The sequence below is a fragment of the Pelodiscus sinensis genome, chromosome 19 (assembly GCF_052426305.1).
Source record: "Pelodiscus sinensis isolate ZL-2025 chromosome 19, ASM5242630v1, whole genome shotgun sequence".
Classification (NCBI taxonomy): Eukaryota; Metazoa; Chordata; order Testudines; family Trionychidae; genus Pelodiscus; species Pelodiscus sinensis.
In genome coordinates this window covers 28,613,778-28,641,465 of record NC_143070.1, presented here as the reverse complement: position 1 = coordinate 28,641,465, position 27,688 = coordinate 28,613,778, and the positions used below count along the sequence as shown (strand labels likewise).

The 27,688-nt window shown below is 50.3% G+C and overlaps 2 protein-coding genes and 1 non-coding gene across 3 annotated transcripts in view; 2 read left to right on the top strand and 1 right to left on the bottom strand.

Moving 5' to 3' along the window:
- The window catches only part of LOC142821621 (zinc finger protein RFP-like), a 411,497-nt gene that overhangs the window by 156,535 nt on the left and 227,274 nt on the right, over positions 1-27,688 (top strand). The window lies entirely within an intron of this gene.
- On the bottom strand, positions 877-17,909 carry LOC149522732 (uncharacterized). Its single transcript, XM_089770907.1, is given in 11 exon segments — positions 877-7,132; positions 7,134-8,463; positions 8,746-8,859; positions 10,971-11,171; positions 13,080-13,139; positions 13,709-13,824; positions 14,526-14,548; positions 14,751-14,981; positions 15,571-15,666; positions 17,025-17,485; positions 17,830-17,909. Coding segments are annotated over 10 exon segments (2,697 nt in total). The 5' UTR covers positions 17,397-17,485; positions 17,830-17,909; the 3' UTR covers positions 877-6,978.
- On the top strand, positions 20,039-20,120 carry TRNAS-AGA (transfer RNA serine (anticodon AGA)). The gene has a single exon. It is a non-coding gene; the product is annotated as a tRNA-Ser (tRNA).

The following is a 27,688-nucleotide window of genomic DNA, read 5'->3' as shown; positions in this document are numbered from 1 at the left end:
AGGAAGCTGAAGCAGCCACTCTGAGGGAGGTTTAGAAGCAAAGATGGGCTGCTGCCAGGATGGATGAGGGGATATGACAGGGCACGAGCATGGCCAGGGGAGCAGAGAGCAGAGAGGGCCCTGCTGCACTGAGAGACATGGGAGACATGGCAAAGCCTGGGATTGAACCACAGACCTTTAAATGTTTCATCTAAGGCTCCCAACACTGAGCTACCAATAAACCCGTCTGGTCGGTTAGTAACTGTCCAGGCTGTTTGGCAGCTGTGTCACAAACATGACGCCATCATGCACTGCCCTGCACAGCCCAGGAAGGCAAGACGGGTGTTTCCTGCCACCTGCAGTTTGACTTGCTCCTTCCCCCCATTCCTGCCTTAGCTCCCTTAGCTCCCTGGCTGACCTGACAGCTGAAGTAGTTCAGGGGTCCAACAGCCTGGGCAGGGAGTCGGGTGGCCAGACCCTGGTGGCAACAGTCTTGGTGCTACTTGTTTCCCTGCCCCCTCTGGTGCCCTCACTCCCCACCCGCAGCCCCTGCTGCCTGCCTGGGTCCCTGTGCTGTGTCAGATGCTCAATGAGCCCTCCTGTTTCACATGGGCTGAGAGTCACTCACTCTGGACTAGAGAACAGGGCTGTGTCATTCCTTACACGAGTGGGAGGCGCCTGGAGCCCTGAGCAAGCAGACTCCCAAAGGGGCACATGACACAGTGAGAGACAGGCAGCTGGTGTCTCAGGGAGGGGCGGTCTCCACAGCAAATATCTCTGTAGCCAGCATAGGGCTTGAACCCATGACCATTATTAGCACCACACTCTAACCAATTGATCTAGCTGACCTATCAGACTCTAACTCACAAATGGCCCTTTCAGAAAGGTGCCTCCGGCAGCTGCAGAGCTGTCTCTGCAGCTGCCAATGGCTCTTCTCTGATAAGACCACTAGCAACTCACTGTGGCTACGTCTAGACTACAGGCTTCTGTCGACAGAAGTTTTGTCGACGGATACTGTCGACAAAACTTCTGTCGACAAAGAGCATCTAGACTACATTGAGTTCTGTCGACAAAGCAAGCTGCTTTGTCGACATGGTAGTGTAGACGCAAAGGACAGTTTAGATGCAATAACACCTTCTGTCGACAGAAACTCTGTCGACAGAAGGCGTTATGCCTCGTAAAATGAGGTTTACCAGCGTCGACAAAACTGCTGAGTTCTGTCGACGTTATGTAGACAGAACTCAGCGGTAGTGTAGACGCAGGTATAGTTTTGTTGACAAAAGTCCACTTTTGTCGACAAAACTCTGTAGTCTAGACACACCCTGTGACGTGGGCTGTCTAGTCCAGATGGTTTGAGGTTTGGTCAACGTGGCTGGTGGCCGACATGGCGCACTGAGACCCAGGGCAAAGAGGCAGCCGGAATCTCTTGCTGCCAGCACCTTGCCTCCCAGCTTCTTCCCTGTCAGCAGCAGCCGCAGTCCCTTCGGCCACAGGGTCAGCCCAGGAATGGAGGCGGGAATGGGGCCAAGTAGGGAGTCAGGCTGAGGGGTCAGGCAAAGCTCATCTTGCCCTGCAGGGCCACTGATGACAGCTTCTCTCTTGTGCGCTGCTGAGGAGAAAAATGCCCTGAGAGGGCCCATAGAGACCAATTTAAAAGAGAATTTAGATGGAGGCACCTGTTAGTGCCAGGGTGGCAAGAGTCAGAGCCTGGCAGCTGCTGGGACCACACAGGAGGGTATCGGGGAAGCAGCAAGCTCCATCCAGGTTGTAAGTTCCAGGGCCCAGCCCATCTCACCCACCCGCTGAGCCAGACAGACCACAGCATAGATACAAAATTCTCTCTGGGGAGCCTGCAGATAAGGAAGCCAAAGCACATCCCAACAAGCTCTTATTCACCCAGCCATACAACCTGTGCTGCCCACGCAGGGAAGGAGCTGCCTGAGAATTGTGCTTGGCAGGTCTCCCAGCTACAGCCTGCCTCTGGCACCCCAGCACCTCCACCTCCCTTCCCTCAACCCACTGGCACTCCCTGTGATAGAAAAGGGCAAAGACCAGACAGGTTTCATGACAAGGCTGGTTTCCCTGACTGGGAATCGAACCCAGGGCACAGAGGTGAAAGGGCTGTATTCTATCTGTATCCTAGCCCCTAGACCATCAGGAAGACAAGCACCTGCATGGCTTGCTCAGCTACACTAGCTCTTCTCAGGCCCCTTTCTGTCCCTTTCAGGACATGGGTCCATTCTCAGAGAAGACACGTGATGCCAACGTATTTTGCAGCTCCAGGTTCTACCAGAAGGTGCCTCCCAGCACTTTTCCCCAACCGCACTCTCAGGGCCGGAGACGTGGACCTGCCCCTGTGCATCGTTGGGGATGCCGCCTGCCCTTTGCTCCCTGGGCTGATGAAGCCCTACACAGGATAGCCCTAAAGCAAGGATTGTTTCTCACGCAGGCTCAGCAGGGTCTGTATTAGTGTGGAGGAGCCTTCGTGTCCTTTAAAGAGAGATTCCGCTGTCCGCTCCCCTGGCTGGACCTTGGCGAGTCGAACGTCCCCCAAGTGTCCTCCAGAATAGTTGTGAGAACAAGGCAGAGACATTCCTGGCCCCTGCCCAGCTGGCCTGGTCACTCCAACCCTGCTGCTTTAGCCCCCTGCCAGTCTCATTCCTACTCTTCCCTGCCGCCCCATCTTTTAAGTGGCATACCGGGCAATGTTCTCACGATGATCTGACAACCCTTCAATGAAGGGAATGCCCAGCCTCTTGTTCTTAGTCACCCAGCCGGCCTCTTTCTAGTACAAACTCCCTGTGCCAAAGGCAGAGCTACAACCAGCTCAAACTCTGTTGCATTTAAGGGCAGCCTCTGGAGTCAGATCCTGCAGCTTTAAGCAGAGCTCCAGTAGGAAATCCAGGGAGTTCAAACTCTCCCACTGCCTTGCCAGTCACAATGGCCTCTGCAACCACTCCAGGCTTGTGGTTTCCTTCTTCTCAACATTCCTCCCCAATCAGCCTTTTCCTGAACCAGCAGTTCTATGGGTGGCCAGGGGAGGTCTCTTCTGTGTTTCAGAAGGACTTAGGAAAACATGGACAAAGACTACAACAAGGTACCACTGAGAGTTGCACCCCAGATCTCTTGTTCACAAGGCAGGTGCTTTAACCAGCTAAGCCATGGTGCCTTCCCTGGACAGAGCTGTTCTGGTTTATGGTCCAGGACAACACCTTGGACTCAAAAAATAAGAAGTAACATTAGTTCGAACCAAGGGCTTTGGTTTGAACTACCGTGTCCAGGCACGCACTTACTGGTTCAAATCAACTGTGATTTGGACTAGCGAGCCAGGCAAGATCTTGCTAATGAAGCAGGGGATATTTAAATCTCTGCTTCATTAGCAATTTTGGTCACCTACATTTGCATCTCTAGTCCAAACTAGGGAGTAAATGTAGATGTACTCAAACAGGACTCCGAACTGAGATCATTAAATAACAGAATATTTAATTTCCATCATAAAGTGTAACAACGATTTCATTTCATGTAGCAATATGAATCATCATAGCTTGTTTGCTAAATCAAGAAGATGGACAATTTTGTTTTATGCCTCAAAGGAACAATCCCCGTAAGATACGAAATAGCTATGGTATGTGTTGTAACGTTAATGTTCTTTTTGATTTCATACTAAATATATGAAGTCATGTACCTTGTTAACTATCCCTTGTTTCAGAATTGTTTCTTCTATCAAATTATAAAACTATATTTAGCTAAGCTCTTTGTGAGTAACTGGTGGGTACCACAGTAGCACACATCTGCACAAGCGCAAACAACCTCACTAGTGGTGCACATTATGAAACTCACTCTGCCCATTGGTCGCCACTGGAACACCCTGAGAAAAGTGGCAGGAATGGGGCCAAGTGCGAGTCAGGCAGAGGGGGGCAGGCAAAACTCATCTTGCCTTGCAGGGCCACAGAGAACAGCATCTCTCTTGTATACTGCCACAGAAAAAAAAACATGCCTGAGAGAAGCGTCGGCCTTAGACAGCTGCAGACACCTGCCAAAGTAGCTCAGTTGAGAGAGTGTTAGGCTGAAGATTTGAATGGTCCTGGTTCAATCCCTGGCTTTGGCAAAAGCCTTTCTCGAGATGGCTTAGTCTATTTTGGCATCTCTGGTAAGCAAACATCTGGGCTATGTCTACACTTTCGGGTTCTTGTGCAAGAAGTTTTGCGCAAGAACACATCCACACTGCCATGTGTGAGCTGTGCTTTTGTGCAAGTGCATCCATGGCGATGTGGATGCTCCCTTGTGCAAGAACTTTCCAATGGCCATTTTAGCCATAGGGCTTCCTTGCACAAGAAACCCCTGCCGAGCGTCCACATTGCCCTCTTGTTCAAGAGCCCCTGTGCAAGAGGGCTTACACCTGTTAAAAAAAGAGCATAGCTCTTGCACAAGAAGTCCTCTCTTACCACGCCGTACTTTAAATCTTCTTGCACAGGAACAGGTGGGCAGCGTGGACGCTCTGCGGATTCTTGCACAAGAACAGCCATTCTTGCACAAGAACCCGCCAGTGTAGACATATCTCTGCAGTCAGAGTTCAAAGGCTGTATCAAGAGGCCAGGAATGACATCATAAAGATGATATTTCAGGGTTAGAAACTGGAGAGGGGATTTTATGCCACCTCAGAGATTGTTGACACAGTAGAACAAGGCTCTTGGCTTCGGCTGCTCCCAGCTGTCATGAAATAAACACACGCTAGCTTTAGGGTTCAAGACAGACAAAACCAAATTAATAACCCAGCTGTGGGGGAGGGGGTTGTCACAGATGGCAGGGAGTCACCCCTTACCAATACAAGCCCCTTCCTCACACTCAAATGCCTGAGATATTTATACCTTCTTACAAAGTCACAGTGGAAATTTACAGAGAAAAGAGAACAGAAGGCACTTTATCCTTAAATGGTAATCTCTGCTTGACCAGATAAATTACAAGCACTGCGATTTTGTTTGTTTGTTTAACAGCATTGTGGTTTCATGCTCAACTTGCTTAGGAAGCTTGCTTCTGACGCAGGACGCACTGTGTACGGTTCAGTCTTTGGCCAGGCTAGCGAGGCCTACCTCCACAGTATGTATTGGACATAAATATTTTACTTAATTTAAAATAAAGTTTGATCAACTAACATGAGAAAGTTAAAAGGTTTAATCTCTTTAATAATTTAAATGCAACTGCCCAGATGCAGCCCTAGCAAAATGGCTTGACTAATTATGTAATTAAGTGAGTTTCCATTAGCAACAGTAATCTACAGAAGGCTTGGAGAGGGCAGGGCTGTGATTGGCGGGGCCAGGCCAGGCCTGAGCACCGCTGAGGGAATCCACTCAGGGGAAATTGCTGACAGCCCTTGACTGGAGACCTTTCCAAAACAGGCCACAAACCAGTTACACTGAGTACTTCAGCTGCCAATCCAGCCTGCAGGAAGCCTCATGAGCAAAATCCCTCAGATACCCCAGCTCTTCCTGTGCCACACTCAGCCCTGGGCTTACACACAGGTGAGGGGTTATACAGCCCAATCTCTCCAACCCAGAACAGATCCACCTGGTTCCAAAGAACCAGGCATGAATCCCTGGTCAATTTATACTTTCCATCTTACCCACAAGATCACAGTGGACCAATCCTTTAGAATCGAAAGGTTTATTAATAAAAGAAAGAAAAGGTTGAGAGTAAGGCTATTAAGGAGAATACATTGTATACATCAATCAGCAAGTTCTTGATGCAGGATCTTAGCAGAGATGTTACAAACTGCTAGCATAAAAGTCTTTGGCATACATTGTATATCAGGATGGGTCAGAAATCCTTCCCGTGTCTCTGTACTTAGCAAGGCACATGGAGCCCCCTCATGGCATTTGATATTCATTTCTGGTGTCTCCCAAGCTGGAGCTAGTTACATGGTCAAGTGACCTGTTTCATATGCCAGCAGCCATTGTGCCCTGGCTGCTTTGCAGCTTTCCACATGCATTCCTCAGCTGTGTATTGGCCACCCTGAGAACCATTGTCCTTGGAGCCATACAAATTAGCATAGTAACTCATTGCACATTCCTTCCTCATGACAGGCAGTCCATACGCAGCATCAGCAGAGCCCATAGTCTTAACTACCCATACAAACTCCAAACAAGTACATGAATACCACACATAGAATCAGCACAACATCAGCTATCATTTGACACCTCGCATGACCCAATCTGTACAAAATTTGGGGCAAACAGTTTCCCGTGAGTACAGCAATGATCTTAAGGTGAGTATGTTCACCTTAAAATCCAATAACATGACAGGGGCCTCAAGAAAGGTTTGGGGTCTTGAAGAAGGATCTAGGATGCAGAAGCAGGCAGGTGTCTGGCCTGGGGGGAAGGTGCAGTGTCTGGTCAGGAGACAGGGTGCAAAAAAAAAAAGACTGTGTCAATGCAAGCCGGGGGTGCTGGCTGCCAGGAAAAAGTGAATTGAGGAGATTGGGAGGGAGTGTCTGGGAAGGACAACAAATATTACCTGGCTTTGGGACCCCTTGCAGCAACATCTCCAGCCACACTGTCCTCGTCACCCCAGAGGGAGGCTCTACTGCTGCAGCAGCAGCCACACAGACTAGGACCAGACACCGGACACCAGAGGCACCACTACTGCTCCCATTCAGTCCAGGACTGGAGGTGTTGCTGCTGCAGCCACGCAGCCCAGGAACAGCCCCAGAGGCACCCCTGACATGGCTATGTGGCCCTGGAGGCCAGCAGTGCAGTGGCAGCAGTGCCTCTAGTGCCGGGCTCAGGTTGTGTGGCAAAGACTCAGCCTAGCGCTGCCTCCTCTCTAGTGGCTACAAAGCATGAAGAGGGGGTGGGGCTAAGCTCCTTCCCCTCAGTACATCTTCATTTGGAGGTGGGGCCTGGCACTGCCTTGTGGACAGGATCAAAGTCTTAGGAAGGCTGGATTCTACCAACAGAGAAAATTTTGCTCACCCCCACTATAGGGTCTCTCACCTGTGTGGGTTCAACTATATGCAACAAGGCTTGAACTCTCGCTATAGCATTTCCCAAAGTCAGAGCAGTTAAAGGATTCTCTCCTGTGAGAGTTCTCACGGATAACAAGGTGTGACCTATGACTGCAGCATTTCCTACAGTGAGAGCAGGTGAATAGCTTCTTCTGTATGGGTTTTCCTATGTCTAACTAGGTGTGACCGCCGACTGAAGCTTTTCCCACAGTCAGAGCAGCTGAAGGGTTTCTCTCCTGTGTGGGCTCTCCTATGGATAACAAGGTTTGACCTCTGACTGAAGCTTTTCCCACAGTCAGAGCAGCTGAAGGGTTTCTCTCCTGTGTGGGCTCTCCTGTGCATAACAAGGGCTGAGTTCCGACTGAAGTTTTTCCCACAATCACAGCATCTGAAGGGTTTCTCTCCTGTGTGAACTCTCCTATGGATAACAAGCTGTGACCGGTCACTGAAGCTTTTCCCACAGTCAGAGCAACTGAAGGGTTTCTCTCCCGTGTGGGCTCTCCTATGGATAACAAGGTGTGACCTCCGACTGAAGCTTTTCCCACAGTCAGAGCAGCTGAAGGGTTTCTCTCCTGTGTGGGCTCTCCTGTGGATAACAAGGGTTGAGGTCTGACTGAAGCTTTTCCCACAGTCAGAGCAGCTGAAGGGTTTCTCTCCCGTGTGGGCTCTCCTATGGATAACAAGCTGTGAGAGGTCATTGAATCTTTTCCCACAGTCAGAGCAGCTGAAGGGTTTCTCTCCTGTGTGGGCTCTCCTATGTCTAGAAAGGCCTGACCTGTGACTGAAGCTTTTCCCACAGTCAGAGCAGCTGAAGGGTTTCTCTCCCGTGTGGGCTCTCCTATGGATAACAAGGTGTGACCTCCGACTGAAGCTTTTCCCACAGTCGGAGCAGCTGAAGGGTTTCTCTCCTGTGTGGGCTCTCCTGTGGATAACAAGGGTTGAGGTCTGACTGAAGCTTTTCCCACAATCAGAGCAGCTGAAGGGTTTCTCTCCCGTGTGGGCTCTCCTATGGATAACAAGCTGTGACCTCCGACTGAAGCTTTTCCCACAGTCAGAGCAGCTGAAGGGTTTCTCTCCTGTGTAGGCTCTCCTGTGGATAACAAGGGTTGAGGTCTGACTGAAGCTTTTCCCACAGTCAGAGCAGCTGAAGGGTTTCTCTCCTGTTTGGGCTCTTTCATGTTTACTAGGAGTTGCACTGTCACTGCAAGCACAAGGTGAATGTTGATGGGGGATTTTCTTTTGAACAGTTTCTGTGTTTGTTTTCAACCTTCTGATCCTATGACTGGATTTATCCTGTCCTGCTCCTGGATGGTTTCCCTGCTGCCTTTGTAGACTACGCTGACTCTCACAAGTCTCTCCTTGCTCAGGACTCTGAGAAACATGCCCTTCAGATCTTTCCACTAATAACCCACATGGAGCCATTTGCTCAGGTCCTTCCTCTTGAAGACTCCTCTCACTGTTCTCATTCAGCATCCCATCACCTGCTGGGAGGGAGAGAGAAACCACACAGGAGTCATTCTCTGTGCTGAGCTGAAAGAAAAATTCTGAATGGTGAACAGAAAATGGGGGACAAACCCAAAGAATGGCTGGAAAGATTCAATAATCATGAGCTGAGTTCACCCTGCTCCCCCATAACTCTTTCCCCACCCAGCTCTCTCAGACTGGAGTTGAGACAGGCTGAAGGGCCAGTCAGACTTGATGAAAACACACAATCAACATCATGAGAACACAGAAATTGGTTTGAGTCAGTTTAGCTGATATCTCACCTGTGTGGTTGCCACTGATGATTTCCCCTTCCTCACAGCCTTGGAGATCCGGGATCTGCAGCTCTTCCCTTCGCTCCACCCAGGAGAGCACATGAGCTTTGAAGACTGGAAATCCTATTTCGGGAGCAATTAACCAAGTGCTGATCTTGTTCATTAAGGTCTGTGCCATTCCTGCTTCCAAAGCCAGGATCTGAGTCTCCTACCCAGACAGGCTCCTTCCCCACCTTCCAGAGACTTGTCTCTGGCTGGTACAAGATCCCAGGCAAGACTAATTCCATCCTCCCCCTACCCTACCACCATATTGGGAATAACCCAGCAGACTCCCATGGGGAACTGGGCGCTCTGCTGCACTCTCCAGGATACAACTCAGTCTCCTTTAGGGCCTATTGCATACTTGGGCAGGAGAGGAACACACTGCTCATAAGGGGAGAGCTCTAGGGCTTTCAGGAATGACAGACACCTCTAGCCAGGACTCAGATTTGAGCTGCCACATGAGGTCACTAGGGCTGCGAGGGAAAGGATCCAGCAGAGCTCTAGAGCCCTGTGGGCTCTGCCCACAGAGCTCTTAGCTTGGGGCTGGACGTGTCCTGCTCTTGGGCTCAGATGCTCTACTTGAGCCAGAAGGAGGCTGGGGAATTGTCTGATCAGGAGAATGAATCCTTGGTTGGCCACTTCAGGCCCTGCCTATGCTCCATATTCCTGATCCTGACTGACTGTGCCTGGGTGCCCACAACAGCTGTCAGCCCTGCAGACAGCCAGGGCAGTGCCGGCCTGTTCTTGTGGCCAGCCAAGGTAGAGACAGGCTGGGCTGCTTCTCTGCTGCTCCTAGATTCTCCTGCTGTTCAGCTCCTTCTGTAGCCTTGGTTTGACTCTGCCAGCAGCACCAACCCTCCTTTTGTGGCCAGTCGGGCCTGTCATTTGGTGCCCCTCTGGCTTGCAGAGAATCTACCAGAGGCAGGGAAGGACTCTGAGTTGATGCCTTCCTTCCAGGGGCTCAGCACAAGGGGTCCTGCAGACACAGAGGCTGTGTCTAGATTGGCCAGTTTTTCCAGAAAATCAGCCATTTTTCCAGAAAAACTAGCCAGCCGTCTACACTGGCCGCTTGAATTTCTGCAAAAGCACTGACTTCCTACTGTAAATCAGTGCTTTTTGCGGAAATACTATGCTGCTCCCGTTCGGGCAAAAGTCCCTTTTGCACAAAAGGGTCAATGTAGACAGCTGAGTTTTGTTTTGCGCAAAAAAGCCCCGATCGCGAAAATGGCAATCGGGGCTTTTTTGCGCAAAAGTGCATCTAGATTGGCCATGGACGCTTTTCCGCACAAAGTGATTTTGCCGAAAAGCGTCCGTGCCAATCTAGACACTTTTCCGAAAATGCTTTTAACGGAAAACTTTTCCGTTAAAAGCATTTCCGGAAAATCATGCCAGTCTAGACGTAGCCTAAGGGTGTGTGTAAACTACATGGCTCCGTCGATGGAGCCATGTAGATGAGGCGGATCGGCCAAGGGAATTGAAGCCGCGATTTAAACAATTGCGGCTGTTACGACACATCGGGGTTTCCCCGACTGCTGCCCCCCCTTAGTGGCACAAACAGACTCCACCAGCCAGTAGAATAGAGGGAGTTTATTGCATCTCCAGGATACAGTACAGCATAGATGTAATCGGGTTACAGGGCAGGCCTAGGATGCCTCAGCCCCCCTAGAGATGGGGGAGATTGGGCCGGGCCCCTAAATTCCAGCCCCTTCCCTAGGCTGCCTCCATCATCCCCAACAGAAACTACTTGACCCTCCTCCAGCCCTGCCCTGCCGCCAGGGCTGACTTCGCCCTCCTTCCTTTGTTCCACTCCCTGGGAGGTAACTGGTCAGACAGGTTCGGAGCCCCTTGCATAATAACTCACCCCCTACCCTGTAGTTTAGACGCACCCTAAGAGCAGCTGCAGCCAGCCCCAAAACTCTGGTACCTGCCGTTCCTGCCTGGGCCCTTCCACTGACACCTCCGGCCAAGGCACAACATGGGCATGATGGTGAGAACCACAATGAGACCTTGGCTGTGGGAAGAGCAGCACCACTATTATGTCGCTGGACCTCCTCTCACACAGGAGCCAGGATTACTGGGGCAGATACTGCTGATACTGAGGGTTCGCGCAATGAGGGACCCTGAACCAAACGCAACCCAGCTGCTCCAGAGCCCACCCAGGTTCTGTTACACAAGGGGACAGGAATCCTTACCCAGCCAGCTCACAGCCTCGTAATTCTCCTGCATCATATCCCTGTAGAGGGCTCTTTGGCCCGGGTCCAGCAGAGCCCATTCCTCCTCAGAGAAGTACACAGCCACCTCCTCGAAGCTCACCGGCTCCGCCACGGCCATTTCCTGTCCCTGGCTCTGCAGGCCAGGGGCTGAACTGGAGTCAGACATGGGTGTTCTGCAGCCTGGCAGGGGGAGAAGGGGAATTGGAGACATTTCAGAAGGGGCTTTAATCCTTTCCACACCTCCATTCCACCCAGACTCTGTCCCTGGTGACACATGTGCTAGATTCTGCCATTGTGGGCAAAAGCTTTAGTCTAGATATTCCATGAACAGGAGTTAGATCCCAAATCCACATTCATTTCTCTCTGTACCTGACTTGAATTACATTACTGCATCTGCAACAATTGGATTTAGTTCTCAGCACCCAGCGTTTCTGATAAGCCACATATTCATCTGCCTGAACATGGACATAGGCTAAATGCAGGCTGCTGTATTTAAAACCCTTAGTCTTCATTCATGGATTTGCAGCACAAACTTTGCTCTCTCATCTGACAAAGATGATATAAAGCCTTTTCACAACAGAGTCAGTGAAATTACCACCACCATTCAGATACTTATTAAACACGTGCGCTGAGTGTTTGCAGGATGAGATCTTAAGATTCATGGGATCAGAAGATATCCTTAATCATGAAGTCGGACCCCCCGAGTGGCATAAGCCATTACACTCAGTCCATTTCCCCAGGCACAAAGCTCCATTTCCCCAAAGTGTATTTTCTAGAAAGTCCCTGTGATTTGAAGACATCAAGAGATGGAGAATCCACCAGTTCTTTGCTCATTTGTTTCAGCAGCAAATCATCTTCCCTATCAAACATTCGTGCCTCTTTTCTAGCCTGAAATAGTCTGGCTTCAGCTGTCCCTTATTGTTTCTCACTGAGCCTTATCCACTCGAGAGCGTGGGTAATACATTTTGATGGGGGGCCAAATGCAAAGTGGCTGAGAGCTGCACTCTTCCATGACATTAATGCAGGAAATGCAGGGTCTGGGACGGATGCTGGGATGAAGAGGAAGTTTGGGGCAAGGGTTTGGGATGGAAGACAGAGGGGTCTAAGAGGGAGTTTGGGTGAAGGAGGCAGGCTGTGATCTAGGACACTGGATTAGCCAACTATTCATTATCTAAATTAAAGTTAGATATTTAAAGTAAGTGGTTGAGTGGACAAATAAGAGGCTGTGGGTTTCTGACCACAGAGAGCTCTTGCATTTATAGCTGCAGCAGGAGGACAGAGTTTGGGTATGCAGAGTGTGGGGCAGGAGTGGGGAGCAGAGATTAGGAGGGGAAGAGAGATGGTTGGGGTGTCAGAGGCAAGCTCTGGACAGGAGCCTTATCTGAGTGACTCCTGGGCAGAGACCAAGCACCTCAGGCAGGCAGGGAGCCTGCTTGACCCTCTCACAGACTGCAGGGCCATGTGGGTGTGTAAATACTTGACCCAGAGGGGAAGGGGCGCAGTGCTTTGTTTCTGGCCAGAAACCAGCGAATAAGATTGCTCTGGGGGTGGAAGCAATGTCTGAACCCTTTCCTCCTCCCCTCTAGGCTCACAGTTTTTTTCTGAGTGGCTTGCAGATGGAGAGTGGCATCTGTGGGCTAGATCAAATGGCTTGGTCGGGTAGATCAGACCCATGGACTCTTATTTTGCCCATGCCTCCACTAGACGTAACAGCCCTTGGGAATCCAGCAGTTTCTTGCCTTGAACTACCTGATATAGTGGAAGCCTGGCAGCTCTCAGCCTTTCACCCTATTTATTGTTTGAAACCAACCCCATGTTGAAACTGAGCAGTGAAATCTGAGCCTGAAGGTGCCATCCTATGTGTGCTTTAGCTTCACCCCTTTAGCATCACAAACCCATAGACCAGTGTTTTTCCAACTATCCACAGGCCCCCATACAGTGCCCCTGGGGCTCCTCACTGATCAGTGTATGTGATTTAGGTCTGAGTCCACTATGGTTGCCGTTGTTGGTAACTTTAATGAAAACCCCATGAAGATGTTTCCACTGGAATTTTTTCATCATTTAAAGATTCTCCACCTGCAAACTCACCTTGTCTGAGAGCTCCCAGGGATTTTCCTCTTGCTCTCGCCAGTGCAGAGGGCAGAGTGTCTGGTGGGGGAAGGTATAAGAGAGGTGAGATTCCAGGCTCTCCTGTTTATAACCATGTCCCCATGCTGAACTCTGCATTTCAATTGTATCAGAGACAGAGACAATCACATTGAATTGTTTCAGGAATTTAATATGAAAGTCTAAACTTTCATTTCCTTTCTCACTCGGGCACCTCCCAGCAATGGAGCCAACATCCCTGCAGCCTGACACCCGTCCCAGGAGAGAGAAGCTGTAAATGAGATTTACTCTTCTCTCCTCACCCCCTTCCACTTGGTTTCTCATTCACTTACTGCTTCTTATCATAACCTGGAGCCATGGTGGCGGAACACGTGGCCATCATAGGAACTTTGGCCATTTTGATCTCTGAATGGGAGGTTCAGAGTTTGCAGATCCCTGGATTTATCTGCAATCAGTTGGGTCTGTTCGCTCAGTGTCTCTAAGGATAGCAGAGTGATGGGGCCATCATTCTCCACGTGGGAATTGAGGCAGGGGAAGGTTGGCTTCAGAGGCCAGATTCAATGGTCTCAGATACTTGAACCACTTTCCTTTCATCCATCCCTTCTAGTTACCTTTGAACTCCCTCAGAGTCTCCGACAGAGCAATCGTTTTCTGGGAGAAACCTCTGACTTGTTCTTCCAGTTCAGGGGAAATTTCCTCTGGCAGCTGGAACTGCCCCATCTCACACCTGGACAGAAACAATTCCATGTGATTGTATTTCATTTACTGCTGATAAGTTCTGGCTAGTAAGTCTCAGCTCTAACAGGCCTGGAGTTAGAATTCCTCCAATTCTCCCAGCCTAAGAGCAGGGACAACATATCCCATGGCCATGAAACCTTCCCCTGAAAGGCCCCACTGCAGTTCTTCATTTCTGGCCTGGGGAGACTGGCTGGGGGACAAAAGGGGAATTGAGTCTTCATGGCCAACTCACTCCTTGGCCTCCAGACACTGAAAGACAAGAGGTTCCCAGGTGAAGGGGTGAAGGAATCTGTCCACTAGGTACTAGAATGAGACACCAGCTACTCCCTCCCCAGCTCCTTCCACACAGGTCTCCAAACAGCCCTCATTTGGGACAGACTCTTGGTCCTTGCTGCCCTGGGCTGACTGTGCCCAGTGCCCAGCAGCAACAGGCCCACGTTCCACCTCACAGTCCTGAGGTAGCCAGTCCCCAGGGAGGTGACAGCTCCAGGAAACACTTGAGGTCAGACTGATCCCTGAATAGGGAATCCCAGAGTCTGCTGTGCAATGGTGAGACTCTCAGAATTCAATGAGTCAGAGATATTCGTATCTAACATCTGCCTCTTAGAGCCCTGTGGAGATGTGGTGCTAACATCAGCTCCAAGCTCTTTCCCTGAGCTGTGCAGCGTGAGGGGAGTGAGAGCCACGTACCTACTCAGGGTTCTTCTGACGTCCTAGAAAAAAAAAAGACACAGAAAAGACTCTCAGCCCCATTGGACACACACAGAGGACCTCAGGGAAGGGATTTTGCAAACATGGGAAGAGAGTCCCTGCCCTGGAGTTACACCCAGATCTGACAGCTGGACCTCAGCACTTGTGATTTAGGAGCCTCCCGTCCCTGTGTGGGGAGCTGGGATGTTTCTTCCTCAGTCTCACCTGCACGAATTCACTCGCTGGCTTCTGACATGTCCCCTCCAGCTCACCGATCCCCTCACTGAGACGGGAAATCTGCACGGAGAGTTTCCTGACAGTGTCAGTCTGGAGCCTCCCAATCTTCTCATCCAGCTTCTCCAGCTGGGCCAGCAGGAGTCGCTCTTGTTCCTCTAGGAACTGCCACAGCTGCTGAAACTCAGCCACAATCATCTGCCTCTCGGCTTGCGTCCATTTCTGTATGAAAGCAGGGAAAGGGCTGGTCAAGGGCATGAATGGAGCCCAGGGCCCTTTCATGGAGAGCTGAGTGCGCAGCAGGGAGAATTTCTTGGAAAACCCTAAAATGTGTGACATTTGACTGTACTTTGTGGTTAGTAGGCAGAGGTAGCTCTCCCAGCATCTCCTTTGGGCCCTGTGTCCCTCTGAAAGGGATGTTCCCATGTCTGCCATGGGCAGTAACTTTTATTATTCATGGGCTCTGGAAATTCAGACCCTGAGCAGCATGAGGCAGGACTCAGCACCAGCCTGACAGAGATAACCAGGAAGGAAAAAGAAGGAAACATGTTAATACACCAAGTGATCAGACAGCCCTTCAGGGGGACATTCAGCTCACTTGGGGAGGATGTCTGGGAAAACCACAAAGACTGGACATTAACTCATGCACTGACATAGAAGCTCAGGGCCTGTCTACACATGGATCTCAGCCAGCAATTCATGATCCAGGAGAAACACAAAGAAGCCCAACGTCACCAGGGCCAAACAGGAGTCTGCCTGCTAACAGCCCTCCCACGGCCAGTCCCTGCTAGTTCAAAGCACATGCACCTACCAGATACTCTTGGCGTTTCCCTTCTGCTGTTGCTTTCCTTCCCAGCACCTTTTCTCTCTCTTCCCTCAGAGTCTTCAAATGGGCCTCCAATTTTTCCTGAAGAAACAGCTATAAGAACAAGGGCAAACCCCATCAGATGTCGGGAGCCCATTTGTCTGCCTTTAAGAGAGTCCCAGTTTTGTGGAGCTCTGCCCCTGTCCAGCAGGGACTCAGCCCTGGACTTGGTTGTGTCCATAGAAAAAGACACAAGAAGAGACTGAGGATGCAGCAGGACACCTACGAGGGTAAGGGAAGGATCAGTGGTGGCACCTTTATAAAGAATGATGCAGGTGGGGAATAGGGAGGTAAAAATGCTTAACAATACTAATCATGTAACTGATTATAATTTTATCAGTAAAAGGAGTTTTTTAACCTGCTGACAGGAAAGGCTGGTAGCAGAAATGGGCTCTCCTGGGCCGGGGATCTCTCGCGAGGTCTGCCGGGGGTGGCCACAAAGACTGCTGGCTAATGGGAACTCCCAGCAGCTGCAGACTGACGTTAGCTGCCACAGGGAAGCAGGCACTGCTGGGGAAGTGGGGAGTTTAACCAGTAACTAGCACGGATAAGCATTAGCTCTTCAGTTAACCAGTTTGAACTCTTGCTACAATCCAGTTGACTCCTAGTTGTGTCTGGCATGGACCTGCACTTCCTGAAGTCCTGCTACGGGTGGAGTGAAGGTGCTCGGGGCCCCATACAGCATCCAGCTCAGCAACCTCATCTAGTGCAGGCAGCTGCATTGGAGTTTAACCCCTCATGGAGCACCTCAGAAGTTCGGCATCCCTATTAGAAACCTTCACTCCCTGCTTGACCTAGGGCTTTATCAAGGCATCTTTTCCTCCTCAACGGCCACACTTCATCACTGTTCAGTGATGCTGAGGGGCAGGGAGCAGTGTAAGTCTAACAGGGCACAGGGCTAAACTCTATCCCTGACGTGCCTGGCGACTATGAGCGACTAGGTGCTGCCCCACCTTCACTTCCCACAGTTTGTCTAACTGGACTGTGACCTGCTCAGAGAAGGGACTTTCCCTTGCTGGATGTTGTGCAGGTCTCAGCTGCCATTGCAGGTCTATAAGGCAAATGACAGATTGTTCCACCGATCAATAACAGCTTGTAACCTCTTCTCCAGTCCCAAGGCAACTCACTGATAGAGTGGCCTGTACCTCCTGGGATCTAAACCTTTCTGATTGTTAACACCTTCCCTTGTGCAAACACCCAGTGAGGGCTGGGTTTCAGGATTCACAGCCCCAGAGAAACCTTTCCCACATGGGGTATCTTGACGTAAGTTGCCACAAAGCCAGAGCATTTACTTTTTACAGCATGTCTTGTAGGCTTTACTGAGCTGTGTCACAACTGTGCCCAGTAACTGTTAGTGAAATAATGCTGTAATTAAAACACACTGGACAGTAACTCTGTACCTTGTACTCCTGAGCACCTTCCTGTATGAGCACCACCATGTGAGCCTGAGATCTGTCAGACACCACACAGATGGGAGTTTGATTCTCTTCACAGAACCACTTCAGAGTCTCCTGGTGCTCCCCGCACACCCCGTCCCATCTTGCTCTCTCTGCTGCCTGGAAACTCAGTGGCTTGGCTAGTTCCATCACGTTTGCCAGCTTCCAGTTGGGCCAGAGAGGTCCCTGCTGCTCAGTGTCTCTGTCCAGAGGGCTATGGGGGGCCTGGCAGAAATTGTGCCCACACTCCAGAGTGACAGGGGCTGTGAAATCCTCCAGGCAGACGGGACGTGGCGTTTCCTCCCGGAAAGTTTGCACATGGTTCTCTGCAGCCATGGCTGCCTCTGGGCTGGGGAGCAGAGGCCGTGTCACTTCCCTGAGCTCAGCAATAGCCAGGCAGGTCCAGGGGCGTGAGGGCACCAGCACTGAGAATAAAAAAAAAAAAATCAAAATTAAAAAACGAAAAAGCCCCCAAATCTTCGCTCACCGCTGCCCCCGCCAGATCCTCCCCTGGGCCCCTCGGCCACCTGCCGCAGCCAGACCCCCCCCCCGTCTCTGCGCCCCTCAGACCAGGGCCCCTCCTCACCCCGTGTTAATATCCCCCCCCCGCACACTCTGCAGCCCCCGGCCCGCCCAGACACCCTGCGCGGCGGGAAAATCAGGAAGCCCGACGGAGGGACGGCGGGGGGGGGGGCGCCCCGATACCTCACGCCGCCTCCTCCCCCCCCAGCCCCCTCACGCCGGGCCGCCCCCTCCGCTCTGGGCCAACCCCGCAGCGAGTAACGGCGCCAACGGCCCCTCGCAACGGCTCCCACCTCAGGGCGCGCGCCGCGTGACGTTACTGCGGCCGGGGCGGGCGGGGCCTGAGCGGGGCGGGGAGTGACGGGCGGGGACGCACTGAACTCCCGGCTGCGGGGTGTAGAATGGGGCGGGCGCGCTCAGACCGCGCATGCGCTCCGGGCTAGTGACTCCGAGCAGAATCCAGCGCCCGGGGTTTAGCTCAGACCGCGAGGTGCCCGGCCACGCCCCCAGCGCCGCGGGGCCCCACGTGGCTTCCGCCTGTGGGAGCCAGGCCGGGGCGAGATTCTACAGGTCCTGGGACAGCCGCTCCCCGCGTGTCTGTGCCGAGAGCAGCTCCCCTGGGGCGGGCACCGGCTCTTAGGGGGGAGCCTCTCACGGGACAGCGGAGCGGCCCCGACCCAGCTGCTGCGCTGGGGGCCCGTAAGGGGGGAGGGTCCAGAGCCCCGCTGTGGGGCCAACGGCGCTGCAGATTGTGAGCCCGCGCTGTGGGTCCCCCCCACGGACCGACCCGGGCAGAGAGGATGGAGCGGTGCTTGGGGGGGGGGGGAGAAGTGGGAGCAAAGGAAAGTGCCGCCTCTGCAAAGGGAACTTTTATCCCCCCCCGCGCAACTTCCTCCGCTCCAGCCCCGCCCCCCACAAACCTCCCTCCCCCCGCACCGTGATGCCCTGCAGCGCCGCTCTTCCCCCCCGCCCACGGACCGATCAGGGCAGAGAAGATCGCGCGGTGCTGGGGAGTGGGGGGGAGAATCGGGCGCAAACGAACGTGCCGCTTCTGCAAAGGGAACTTGTATTCCCCAATTCCCCCCCCAATCCAGCCCCCCCTCTCCCGAGCCCCATGACCCCCCGCCCCTCAGTCTGATCCCCTGTAGCGGCCCCCGCCGCAGTGCAACCCCTGCCCCTCCCCCCGCCTCCTCCATCCCTGCGCCCACAGCACTCCCCGTGGCAGCCACTGGCCGCAGCAGGAGCCCAACGGACCCCGCCCCCCACTGTGACGTTATTGCTCCGCCCCTTGCTCTCGCTCCGATTGACAAGGGTTCCCCGGGCTGTCACGCCCCAGTGACGCAGAATCGCCCGCCTCCGTGGCCGCATCATCAGTGACGTACATTGCTCCGCCCCTTGCTCTCTAGTCCGGGTGAGGGGGATTCCCTGGCCCCGCTGGCCCGCCAGGAGTGACAGGGCTGCCCAGAGACGCCGAGGGCGGGGCCAGGGACTCGGAAGGGGGCGGGGCCGGGGATCCACCAACCAATGAGAACGCGGTAGCCCAGTGACGCGCCTGCCCTTCCTCCGGCGCGAGACACGGACCCGCCTCTCGGGCCAGGTGGGCGGGAGCGCGCGGACTCGGCCGGGCTCGGGCCCCGGAACGTGTCACCTGAACGTTCCACCCAGGCCCAGGAGGAGCCGGGCTGCTTGAGACCTTCCTGTCCTCGAGGGGCCTCGGCTTGGCCTGTGGAGAGTCACAGCCACAGTTTGTGGGTTAATAATAAAGTTTTTCCTGTTTGAATCTCAGTGTCTGTCACTGAATAGTTACTGTCTGAGCCCAGTACTGCCTGCCCCTCCCCCTAGCATTTCCCACTGCTGTGAAAATTGAACATGGGAAAACCGCAACTAAGATCCATATAAATACTCAACTGTTACTTTATCTGTCAACATCACACATCAAACACAAGGAATTCTGCACAAGATTCACTCTCACTCCTTATAGGCACAGTTCTGGGAGCTGAGCAGCCCAGCCTGGTGGATTCTGGGGAACATGTGACGCCCCAGAGACTCTCCACACCAGCCCAGGGGCAGGTGCCAGAGCCGAGTGTGGGACATTGATCACCAAAGCCTCCAGGGCTGGGATGGCTCCTGCTGGCTTTTCCCATTACAGGAAACAGCCTGAGTCAGCTCTAGGGAGGGGAACAGCCGGTTGTTGCTGGAGGCAGTAGAGCCTGAGCTCAGAAAATCGAAACTGATCCTCTTCCCCAGCCCAGAGGGAGCCATGCCTGCAGCGAGCACAGTAGAAAGTCTCAGAATGAAAGTGACTTGTCCTGTCTGCCTGGAGCAAAATGCAGGACAATGTAGCACTTTAAAGACTAACAAGATGGTTTATTAGATGATGAGCTTTCGTGGGCCAGACCCACTTCCTCAGATCAAAAAGATTATTTACCAGTTTCCCTGGCCTACTGCTACTTAGAGCTGTGATGGCCAAGTGGTTAAGGTGTTGGACTAGAAATCCAATAGGGTTTTCCTGCGCAGGTTCAAATCCTGCTCACAGCGAGGTCTGTGTCTTGGCCACAAGCCTTTCTAGAGCAACATGGTACCCAAACCCTGGGAAGAATGTGGCCTGTCCCATCAGAAAGGACACCTGCAGAAGGCAACAGAGGCTACAAAAGCAGGAGAGAACATGGATTGCAGGGTCCTACCTAACAATAGGAAAACCAGTCTGGCTTTGATGTGTAAAAGGGAAGTCAAATCCCCCAGAGCCATTGATTCCCCTATGAGGGGCACGTACAATATACATACATTGCTAATGCTTAGATATATTTGCTATTTGTATAGGAGTAAGACATGACAAAGGTCAAGGCCTGTCACAGGTAATAACTTATAATAAGGAGACGAGGGGAAGTGAAACCAGTCTTCTGTTAAGTAGAGATATGGATAGATTCCACATCCTTTAAACTTGTGACCGGCTCAAGCAGGAAAGGAAAAAGGGAAGTATGGCTTGCCCATTGTTCAGCAAGTAGGCACTGTATTTAACCTCATTTGGAAAATTAACCTGACCTATAGGAATGCTAAATGTCAAAGATGAAGTAACCTATCATGTTAAGGCACCTAAACCAGGAAAGATGTGAACCCTATAAAAACCCCTGCCTATGAGATGTTGGGGGTCGGCTCTGATTTGAACATTGAGTTCCTTAGCCGTACCGTGGTTGCAACCAATAAACTTGAGTTGGACCCAGCCTGAAAGTGTGACTCTCTTCTTGGGGTAAATCAGACTAGCCTCCAAGGGGACGAAACCTTGCAATTTATGCAACAAATTGGCACCCCAGATGGGACCTCCCTTGGACTACTCCGGAGTCGGACGACAAGATTCGCCGTAGGTGACCGTGAAGTGCGCACCGGACTGTTTGAGTCCGTCACGGCACCGAAAGCGTGAGTCGGGACATCCGGAAAGTTAAAGGAGTCTCTATTGAATGAGTCAACTAGGCTGTAAGGTCCGAAGAGAAGGCGCCGGGGCAGAGACAGAGTGAGTATACCGATAATTCCCTGTGTTTTGGGTAGTGTTGGTAATTCGAGAACTGTCCTTTGAGGACAGTAGGAACTTCGAATAAACACGGTGTATCCGGTAGGAAAACACGTATAGGGTAGGCGGGTCGCACCCGAATGGTAAAAGCCTCTGTAGGCCCCAGAAGGAACACCATGAACCCGTGGGTTGCGTGGGGAAGTTATGAGGAGTTAGGAAAACTCCAGTGGATTGCTTTTGTTTTTAGTAGGAGTACTCTTGTTCTTTGTTTTAATGATTTGTTGGAAACCTAAATTGTGAAACCACAGGTTTGTGTGTAAGCATGACTGTCGCTGACCAGGTCTGAGACTTAAGCTGACTCCAGCCGCCCCAAGAATCCTGCAAGGGGAAACCCGATGACCAGGATTTCTTGATTGCAAGGGGGGTCAGCCGAACCTCGTGACCCAGCGAGTCTCTAAGCCCTCTGTTTGTCTATATTTGTTGCTGTCTAATAGACCTATCTTAAGTGTCACGGTTCCACAAGGGCACACCGGTGTCTCTAGTGAGACAGCCAAGCGCTGGACCCTCTGGGTTCGGACGCTAAAAGCTGGTGTGGTGTCATTCCATCGACACACGGAGCCGCGATAAAAGCTTGTTGACTGTGTATGTGTGTGTGCGCGCAATATATATAAATAGATAGATATGGGTTCGGGAAGTTCCCGGATAGAAAACTCCGCAACCCCATTGGGATGCATGTTACAGAATTTTAGTAATTTTAAAAGTGACTATAGAGTAAAAATGGCAAAAGATGAGTTAATTAAATTTTGTCAACTTGAGTGGCCTACTTTTGGTGTCGGATGGCCAGATACGGGCTCCTTTGATGTAAACCTGGTATCCCTAACACTTAGCGTTGTGACGCGGGACGGACAGTGGGATCACTTCCCATATATTGATTGTTGGTTATTCCACGTCCAGATCGACCAAAATGGATATTAAAATGTAGTATGGGTGTGTGTAAGGTCATGGCTGCAAAGGCAAAGACCTTGGGAGGTAAAAGCCCTGAAATACTGGCTCCCTCTAGTGATGAGGAATTTGAGTCCTATGGAAAGAAGAGGAAACCCCCTTCTTCTTCAGGAGGGTCTAGCCCTATTAGAGAGAATGAGAATTGTTCCCCTCCTGCCACTTCAGGAGGAAACAGTAACTCTGAAATCATAAGTGAACTTACATCTGAAAGTTACCCCCCCCTTATCAGACTCCTGCTGATCCTGGATTCACTTCAGCCCCCCCTGCAGAGGCTGAAGTGAGGGGGGCTGAGCCAACAGGGTGGACTACTCAATTCGGGCAAAAAAATACTTCTTGCGAAAAGGCCCATCAGATCCGGGATCATCATACCATCAGTACCCCCTTAGAGAAGTAATAGAGGAGGGAAAATAAGAGAGCGCAGAAGCAGATGGCACTCTCCAGCAATCAGAGGCCGGACCATAAGGGGCCCCCTCAGAAAGGAAAGGGACGGGTAGCAGTTGATGAATGTGTGCACTGATGGGGAAAAAGGACATTGGAAGAGAGACTGCCCAAAAATTGAAGGCAAAGGGGAAGAAAAGACAACCGGAGAACCGCCAGATGCGGGCAGAATCCTCCGGAGAAGAATCTAGTTGAAGGGGACGGGAATCTAAGGCCACCACCCTACGAGCTTAAGCTCGAAAGGATCCCATGGTAAAAATAAGGGTGGGTGGCAGGGACTATGAGGCTCTGGTGGATATTGGAGCCACGTTCTCTATGATCCCCATAAAACCCCCTTCAGCTAAAGAAAGTGGAAAGCATGTGACGATAGAAGGAATTGAGGGAAAGAGAAGCAGGCTACCCGTATGTAGACCCCTCCTCACGAAGATTAGAAAAAAAAATTATGCTAGAGCATGCCTTTGTTGTTTCATCTGCATGCCCAGTTGCCCTGCTAGGGCGAGATATGCTAATTAAGCTGCAAGCTAAAATTTTCTTCCGTAGTGATCAGAATGTAGTGCAGCTGCCTGTGAAACAGGGCTCAAATTACCAGATGGCTCTCTGTGCAGCTGAGATGCTGTTAGAGACAAAAGGGACTGAAGTCTTAGAAGGAGTCAATCCATGTGTATGGGCAGATGAGACCCCTGCCCGAGCAAAGTTTGTGACTCCAGTAAGAATTCCTCTCATTGAAGGAGAAGGCTCTGTGGGTGTAAAGCCATATCCCCTGAGAGAAAAAAGAGCCACCTGGATAGGCTTAAAGCCATTAATCGAACAATTCAAAAGATATGGCTAGGTAGTAGAAAGTTCCTCTCCCTTCAACACCCCTATTTTAGGGATGCCAAAACCGGATAGCGTCTCTTATAGACTCGTGCAAGACTTACGGGCAATAAATAAGAAAGTTCTTGTAGACCATCCTATGGTCCCCAACCCACACACTATCTTAACACAAATTCCAGCAGACACAACAGTGTTTACGGTATTAGACTTGAAAGATGCTTTCTTTTCTATACCTTTACACAAAAGTAGTTGGAAATTATTTGCTTTTGAATGGGAAGACCCAGACACCCATCACAAAACCCAGCTGTTGTGGACTGTGTTGCCCCAGGGTTTTGTGTCATCCCCCCATATTTTTGGGACAACATTGCAAAAAGACTTAGAAGACTGGAGGGGGCAGCACCCTGAGGTAGCTCTCCTCCAGTATATTGATGATTTGTTGATTACCAGTCCTGATATACAAAAGGGAAAAAGGGCAACGGAGCCCCTGTTGAATGCCCTAGGGAAGAAGGGATATAAAGTTTCACAAGAGAAGGCCCAAATATGCACCTTCCTAAGCTTTGAGATTGAAAAGGGAATGCGGGCTTTGAGCAAGGATCGAATCCAAGCAACTTCAGGAAATTCTCGAGCCCTTCTTAGCAAATAGATAATGACAGCCTCTACGGCTAGAAACGCAGGCAACCCAAAGATGTTTCACAACATATGAGTGGGGGCCACATCCAGAGGAAAAAACATAACAAACAGTTAAAACCTTTCCCTCACACGCTGTTATAATTGGCTTGAGGGCGTGGGGGAAGGTAACTTAAAAGCCACCCAGATGTCAACCAGTAGAAATTGAATGTGAAGATGTAATCACTAAAAACTAAATCTGCCTTAACAAGGAGACACATTCTGCAACATAAATCTCCTTACAGAACATGAGCAAGTGATTCACCCCAGAGCCAGCAGCATAACTCAACTGCTGCAGCCTGGATTTTATGAAAATCATATACTGAAAAGAATTAGGAAGTGTGGGGGCTAATTAGAAAGCCCACTCTCCTTACCAAATTAATGCTAGACAAATCTGTGTAATTAAGAAAAGTAATTTAGCAGGATCAAGACAGATCATAAGAGGAAAAAAAAAGAGCCCGGTCTGCAATACAAGAGGGAAACTGAACCATGCCACTGTTGGGGAGGGCTAGCAACTCTAAGGTAATTCAAGGGAGTGGAAGGTCACGAGTACCGATGAAGCGCTCTTGTTCTCAGAAAGTTGCAGCTCACTCGCACATGAAAATGGTAAGGAACTAGCTGTAACCTGTTCCCCTTGCAGATCTTAGGCAGTATTTTAAGTTATAATAGGCCACCCCGATGGGGGGGGAGAAATGTTTTCTTGTCTTTCAGATCATCAGAAAGCGCTGGCGCCAGTTGAAGAAAAACAACAACAAAATGCCATGGTTCTGTGTCATGACATGTGTTTGTGTTCTGTCCAAGTTTGTCTTGTGTGTCTTAATTGTAATACGTATTGCAAATGTTGTGAATAGAAAATTGTTTAGGCTAGGAGAATGTTAACAATGTCTCCACAGGTGAACAAAAAGAACTGGAAGGAAGCAAGGAGTACATCACGTGAACAGAAGGATGGGAGACAGTACTAGCTCCTTCCCACCAGACTAGTTTTGTTTTAATGGCCATTGCTAACTTGCCCTCATTTGGATATCATCAACCAGGACTTTAAGGACAAAATGGAGCCTCCCAGTTGTGCACCATGCCCTGAACAGGCCCCTGTTCCAGAACAAGGACAACTGTCACTGATCCTTACCTTGATGATGTTCCACACTGGTACAGACCAGCTGTGTGCTAGACTGGTTAATCAAATTGGCAAATGCCTGATTAGGCAATGACAAGGCTTAGCAGATACCATCGCAGATTGGTTTGAGCCTGGTAACCCTATCAGCAACACTTATGTCATAGCCCAGAAATTGTATGAGAATCCAGACTTGTAAATGCAGTAATATCCAGTGCCCGTAAAGGCCTACACACCAGCCAAGCTAATCAATTGATCCTAAATAGTTTGAAGGATCTGTCCAGCTCTGTAGACCTAACCTGATGTTTGGACCAGAAGCTAATTGGATTGGAAGTAAAATAAAGAAATTAGAAGGCCAGTATTGAAGAATAAGGTAAGCTTTAGCCACTACCACTTAGTTCTTATGGTGGTGAGTCCCCAATCTCCCCTGTGCCTACCCATTGGAGTAGGGAAAGAGAGAATCCATGAGGACCCAAAGGCCCACCTGGACAGGGCATAGTACAACCATTTGTTTTTGGTCTCTCTGAGGATTCCTCACTCAGATCAGATCAGAATGGTAACCTCCCTGCCTGTACCAAAGCAAGGGCATATAGATAGAATAGAAGGCATTGCTTATTCTGAAGGTGTGGGAGCCTCCCTATACCCAGGGATTGTTGTACCCACTTTGATAAGGAAATTTTATGTACCTGCCCATTTAACATCATGACGAATCTGCCTAGGCTTGATGTGGTTGTCATAGAAAAACCAATGAACATCGAGCTGGTCCAAATGAACGGTACCTACTGGTGTTTGACTACCCAGACAGATCACTCCATCCTGCCCCTCTGTATATCCGTCTGTGTGCATAACGGTCCCTCATCAAGCGGCCTAACCGTCAATAGAATGTGGACATATCGCACTTTGGTAGTGGAGATAACTACACATGAGATGCTGAGTGGCATGGCGGAAGTAAGTACCAAGAGGAGGGTTTACTGGCCCTGCAGGCAAAGATCAAGAAGTTGGTGGCCAATGCCCAAAGATATATTGGGGCTAGCCGTCTGAGGTACACACAGATAGGGAAACACCGTGGACCATGCCAAACACCTATCTCTGCAGCACTCAACCAGGCAGTAGAGGTCAAACCTATAATCATGGGCAGTGCCAGTAAGGCGACGAAATATCTTGGGGATGGATTTGAATAGTGTTTGCCAAATTATGTAGAGAGTTTAAATGTTAACATTTATAATAATGATAGTGCTGTACCAGCACTTCCAGAGTAAATTAAAATCCCTTAAATTGTTGTATTTAACCTAGTAGATTAAGAAGAACCCCAAAGTCAAGAGAAAAGAACTATAGGAGTAAACTGAGGCAGTCCATGGTATCTTGCTAAGGACTGACAAACTCAAATCATTAAGTCAGCCTGAGAAGCGTATGCTACAGCAGTAACTGCGACCCTGGTTCCCCTGGCAACCACATGCCAAAAAGGCCTCACTTTGATAAGGCCGGTATCAAGCAACCGCGTGGGATTGTTTTTATGGTTTGCTTTATTCCTAGGAAATAACCTTGGTTCCAAAAGAGCTAGCTGGCTTTTGGCTCAGAGAATAAAGACTCTTATGTCCATCAGCGCTGTGAAGTGCCAAGAACTGACTGTTAGCCAATGCTTCCCATTGCAAAATGATCCTACCCCGACTGCTGATAAGCCTCTCTCTTCTGGTCCTGCTTTCCCACCTGTTGGACACCAGAAGAATCGAAATATTACAGGGTGATGTGCTAGTAACCTCTCCCCTGCATGATGCTGAACCACGACTGTTTCAAAGAAAAAGAGGAAAACTCTTGTTGTGCTATGTTGGTACACATTCCTGTTTAGTTTTGTTTTGTTGTGATTATATTATGCTTAATGCCCTGTTTTATACCTTGTATAATTGCCTCTATATGTCGCACTGTATTGACTACTGTCAACCGTGAAATGCTTGTACATTACCAAAGATTAGCCAAAGAAGAAACTGATGAGGTATAAGAAAGAGAAAGCCTCTTGAGGGGGGAATTGATGTGTAAAAGGGAAGTCAAATCCCCCGGAGCCATTGATTCCCCTATGAGGGGCACGTACAATATACATACATTGCTAATGCTTAGATATATTTGCTATTTGTATAGGAGTAAGACATGACAAAGGTCAAGGCCTGTCACAGGTAATAACTTATAATAAGGAGACGAGGGGAGGTGAAACCAGTCTTCTGTTAAGTAGAGATATGGATAGATTCCACATCCTTTAAACTTGTGACCGGCTCAAGCAGGAAAGGGAAAAGGGAAGTATGGCTTGCCCATTGTTCAGCAAGAGTGAATGAATGTAATACAGCTGTAACCGCAAAGTCAGCAAGTAGGCACTGTATTTAACCTCATTTGGAAAATTAACCTGACCTATAGGAATGCTAAACGTCAAAAATGAAGTAACCTATCATGTTAAGGCACCTAAACCAGGAAGGATGTTAACCCTATAAAAACCCCTGCATATGAGATGTTGGGGGTCGGCTCTGATTTGAACATTGAGTTCCTTAGCCGTACCGTGGTTGCAACCAATAAACTTGAGTTGGA